Source organism: Paramisgurnus dabryanus, chromosome 3, assembly GCF_030506205.2.
Source record: "Paramisgurnus dabryanus chromosome 3, PD_genome_1.1, whole genome shotgun sequence".
Lineage (NCBI taxonomy): Eukaryota > Metazoa > Chordata > Actinopteri > Cypriniformes > Cobitidae > Paramisgurnus > Paramisgurnus dabryanus.
Genome location: NC_133339.1, coordinates 37,114,984 through 37,120,458, shown reverse-complemented (window position 1 = coordinate 37,120,458; position 5,475 = coordinate 37,114,984). Strand labels below are relative to the sequence as shown.

Genomic DNA, 5,475 nt, shown 5'->3' with positions numbered 1-5,475 from the left:
ACAGAAGTATTTTGTGAAGAGATTGTGGTACTTTTAGACAGAAAATTTGGTAAAAATTCAAAAACAATCTGTGATACGATTTAGAAACATTACTTAATTACCAAAACAATCAATGTCAGCATATATATAATTATACCAACTCATATGCAAAACATACTAAAGTTAGTATAGAAGCTGGACAATCTATTGTTGATAGCAAAAACATTTATTATACTGTAGTTACTTATTATTTTACTTTTTTGATTAGGATTATTGTTATATTCACTTGCTGAAACAACTGCAGAAATGAAGAGGTTAACTCTGTGTTTTTTCTAAGTGATATATAGGGGCAGAGGTAGTTTAGACATGACAAACACACATGCCACTTGTTTAGTGATCACCTGCTGGACTGCTGTCACAAATAAACGGTAGAGCCAATTTTTTTCATTGGGGATTTTTTTATATCTAAACACAAAAAGTAATCTACAATATTTTTTATGAAGTTTATTTTGATGATGATTATTGGGTGATTATTTTCTGTTATGAGATTTTCAATGCGTTTATGAAATGTGCAGGGGAGAGCGGGGCTGAAAGTAAAGTTTTTTTTTTTTTGCTTTGTCTTTATCCATGATCCTTCATCTAACCATCCCTGTATTATGCATCAATGCATATAAATATTTATATTTTTTTAACAGCTGCACAATTAGGAAAAACAAATCATAATTGTCAGTTATTTCCCCTATGTATTAATAGTTACAATTTTGATTAATAGTATTTACATTGTTTTAATTTCATTATCATTAACACTGTGTGACAACTAACCCCGCTGTGTAAAAAATATTTCAATCCCAGCTATCAGTTACTAAAAGTTGCTGACATGTTTTAAAATGGTGTTATGTTTTAGGTAACAAGACATTGATTAAAATAATATAAGGTGGATTTGGTGACTTACACACCCAACTCAGAAATCGAAAAAACATGAGATAATGAAATTTACTTCCATAAACACTCTTTGTTCAATATCTTAACCAAAACACATCAAAACTTTTCACAAATTCACAGAAGTTCATCTTCTGACAGTAAGAGAAAAAGACCAAAAGCACAGATTGCTCGGCCCTGTAAAAATATATAAAGGAGCCGTGTTACCATTAACCCAGAGTTTGTGTCCCGCTCACCCCTGCATATACGGGGCTGTTTACACTTGGTATTAAGATGTGTTTTCATCGATCGGATCATAAGTGGACGAGAGAGAGACATTACGTTTACACCTGGTATTTAAATCCGTCTCTTTTGTCCACTTTCGGCCGCTTCTGTCTGGAATACTGTGAGGGGGTGGTATGTGAGACGGTGGGCGAGTCTCTCTGCCGTCATTCAAACGCGAGCGGGATTAATTATGAGTTTATATGGACGCAAACTAATATTATGTCGGAGTTCGCTGCTTGTTTAGCAAGTATACATGCTTCACAGTGTTTTGTACGTTTATATGTTGGAGCTTTCTCTGAATTTTCAGCGCAATTGATGAAATAGGATCGCGCAACTTTCACGCTTTCAAAACGAAACTACGGAGAACACCCGCAGTAGTTTTATCAATGAAAGGCTAAAAATAGCGCTGTTCACCTTATGTTCACGCCAGAAGTAAAAAAAAGACGTAAAACTTGTGTTTAATACCTCAGATTAGATAAATGGGCGGAGAGAAGGCGGTCGCGTGTGGCTGTTCGAACACATTCAACCACATATGCGTGCCGCAACTTCAAAGCGTTCCGATCGAAAGTGGTTTCGACTACCTCTGGATGTGGTTGAAAGTGGTCGAAAGTGGACGCGTTCAAAACGTTTTGAACACCGTTTACACCTGGCATTAACATTGTCCACTTGTGATCCGATCGACGAAAACGCATGGTAATGGCAAGTGTAAACAGCCTCTTAGTGACTCACATGTGAAAACCCAGCTAAAGTCTATTTGTTTCCTACATAAAATCATCCTTCATAATATAAAGAACATTCTGTTTAAAATAACCTTGATATCTTTAATAATGATAAAAAACCTTGGCTATGTAAACGGTGTTAGACTTGATGAGACAAGATGAGTTTTTCTGTTCTTGTGTTGCTCTAATAGCTTCTTTTGTTTACCTCATTTGTAAGTCACTTTGAACAGAAGCATCTGCTTAATCGCTAAATGTAAATGTTTAATATATTGACTGAGTAAGGTCATGTCAAAGATTAAAATTAAAGTGAAATAAATTATTGAAATCAAACTTTGATGCTCCTAATCTCATTATTAGATTGAGACTTTGACATGGATTTTACAGACAGGGTCATATGTATTACATTTGAAATTTGATAGTATAGGTTGGCAATATGTACCAGTCCAATGTTTAATGCCAACATGTCAACTTTCCAAATTTCCTTTGTCATCTCTTAGTGGGGATGAGTCCCTTTGCACTGCTGTTTTTGTACATGCTGGGAACATCGGTGGTGCTGGCAGACCCCAACAAACAGGAATCGAGACCCTTAGAAGAGTCAAGGCTCTTGGTGGACCCAAAGCCCTCAGAAGAACCTGCTGGTACAAAGAGTGAGCCCTGCTCAAAGCGATGTACCTGCCACCAAGATGACTACAGCCTGGAGCTCAACGTCTACTGCAGTACACGCAACTTCACGCAGGTTCCGTCCGACCTCCCTGAGTCTACACGCTCACTATGGCTGGATGGAAACCTATTTACTACTCTACCAGCAGCTGCTTTCGAAAAACTGGCCAATCTGGAGTTCTTGAACCTACAGAGTGGCCTGCTGGTAACCCTTGATGCACATGCATTTAAAGGCTTGCATTCCCTTGCTCACATGCACCTCGAAAGAAACCATATTCGTTCATTACCTGGCATCACCTTTCAAGGCACACCAAACCTTGCGTCACTCAGCCTCAACAATAATCAACTGACTCGGATAGATGAAAAGTTATTTGCTGGGCTCTCCCAAATGTGGCTGTTGAATTTAGGATGGAACTCACTTTCTGTACTGCCGGAGACAGGTTTCCACGACCTACACGGATTACGAGAGTTAGTTCTTGCTTGGAATCGACTGGCCTATCTACAACCTCAGCTATTTCAGGGACTGACTGATCTCAAGGAATTGGACCTAACCGGAAATTATCTGAAGGTTATAAAAGCAAATGTGTTTCTGAAACTGCCAAAGCTCCAGAAGCTTTATCTGGCCCAAAACCAGATAGTGACCGTGGCACCAAGGGCATTCGTAGGAATGAAATCTTTGAGATGGTTGGATCTCAGCAGAAATCGGCTATCTGCTCTTCATGATGAAACTTTTCTTGGCCTGCACAGCCTACATGTGCTTCGCCTATCAAATAACTCAATCAGCAGCCTGCGACTCGGGACCTTCCGTGATCTGCAGTACCTCGAGGAACTCTGTCTATGTCACAATCAGATACGATCTTTGGGAGTAAGAGTTTTTGAAGGGCTTGGTCACTTAGAGGTTCTTAACTTAGAGTATAACCGGCTACAAGAGGCACGCATGGGCACATTTATGGGCCTTAATCATCTTGCTGTGATAAAACTTACTGGAAGTTGTCTACAAAGTTTACCAGATCAAGTTTTTAAAGGCCTGTCAAAGCTCCACAGTATTCACCTTGACAGAAGTTGTCTGACAAAAGTCACAGCTCAAAGTTTTATTGGTCTAACAGGCCTGCGTCGCCTTTTCCTACAACACAACAACATTTCTGTGGTGGAGCGGCAAAGTTTTGTCGAACTACAAGGGCTACAACAGCTTGATCTTAGATACAACCAGTTACCATCCATAACATCTCACACATTTTACGGCCTGAAGAACCTAGATTATCTGCTGCTGTCAGGCAACTTAATTCGGCATCTTCCTGCTGAGGCCTTTCTTCCTCTGCAACACTTGTCTTGGCTGGATCTCTCTGGAAACAAGCTAGAAATCATACTCAATGCAACCATACACATGCTGCCGCGTCTGCGCTATTTGAACCTCAAAGACAATGCACTCATCAATCTCCCAAGTTCTATACCCGAAGGCTTGGACCAGCTTTGGCTCTCAGGAAACAACTGGAAATGTGACTGTAGTGCTAAACCCTTGAGGGATTTCATTCTACAGAAGCCACATGTGGTTCCACTACAAGTTGAAATGCTTGGGGATGGTGAGGAGCCCCATACACTTATCACAATATACAATAACATCACATGCACCAGCCCATCCAGTGTTTCTGGACTTGACTTGCGAAACATTGCCAGTGAACACTTTCGGGACTGTTAAATTTAAAGATCAATGTTTACACGACAATGTTTTCAACCAAAAACAGGAATTTTTATGCATTTTGGTTGCTTTTTTATGTGACAATGACATTTTGGTGCCTGAAAATGCACACTTTGTTTTTGAAAGCAACACCATTACTGTTTCTATGTACACTTAAAAAATTGAAAACTGTGAAAACAGTGACATCATGCGCATGTGTACATGTTTAACATACAGACATGCACGAGTACCTCATAAACATAATAACAATACTGTTTTTGCGCTATTCAAGACCAACAGTTTCCAAAACTTGCTGCATTACAGTCCAGGGCCATCTGTAGTAATAAATCAATCCCATTGTCTATCCAAACAAAAGTTTGTTTGTATTTAGTGCTCTGTAGATGAATGTGTATGTGCACAGGATCATGGTGTTTGTTTACAAAGTAACATTGGCAAACTACTGGCCTGGCATGCATAACACAGCAATTTTTGTAGTTTTTGTGGATCGATATAAACACGGATTGTTGTGACAGGGTGGTAATATGTACACAACATTTTTCAAAAAGGCAAAGGGAAATCATTTCTGTTTTTAGTATAGTCATTGTCGTGTAAAGATATCCTCTTAATTAATCTGACTAAACACTGCAAATCCCAACCAAATATTCTTCATCCTGGAGGCACACCAACACTACATGTCTTTGTAATTTCTATATGACGCATGTATTTTAGGTTTTTAAGTACTTTAATAACAAGCTGACAAGTTGAATAAAATGTGTTTGATAAGGGGTGCATCCAAATTGTGTACTGTTGATGTCCCTCCAGGAAAAGCATTGGGAAACACTGTTCTAACCCATATCTCTTAGCTTTTATTTATCTCCAGTGTTGCCTTCTTTTGCAAACAGACCTTAATATGGACACATGATAGGCTGTCTTGAATGCAGGGGAAAATAACCAAAGGTGATTGTATTGATATTTTCAGTTGAATGCATTTTGTTGACAAATATTAAAGGAAAGCTTGAAAAGCTGTTAGACAGTGAAAGGTGCCCCATTTGGTGCCATTGGAGATTGCATTAAATTTAAAATGTAAAATAAAGATGTTTTTTAAAGGCACTGATTTGACTAATCTTATTAAAGGCACTGATTTGACTAATCTTACGTGAGTGTGCATCACTTTAAATATATTAGTCAAAAGTGCTATTTTGTCTTGTGTAAAACACTTTAATGAGCAAGAAATAACTG

General features: G+C 38.6%; 1 protein-coding gene across 1 annotated transcript; it reads left to right on the top strand.

Annotated features, from left to right (window-relative positions):
• The first annotated feature begins 294 nt into the window (after window positions 1-294).
• Window positions 295-5,346, top strand: igfals (insulin-like growth factor binding protein, acid labile subunit). Its single transcript, XM_065255124.2, has 2 exons — window positions 295-407; window positions 2,399-5,346. The coding sequence occupies exon 2, from the start codon at window positions 2,404-2,406 to the stop codon at window positions 4,255-4,257; it is 1,854 nt and encodes a 617-aa protein (XP_065111196.1). The 5' UTR covers window positions 295-407; window positions 2,399-2,403; the 3' UTR covers window positions 4,258-5,346.
• The last annotated feature ends 129 nt before the right edge of the window (window positions 5,347-5,475 follow it).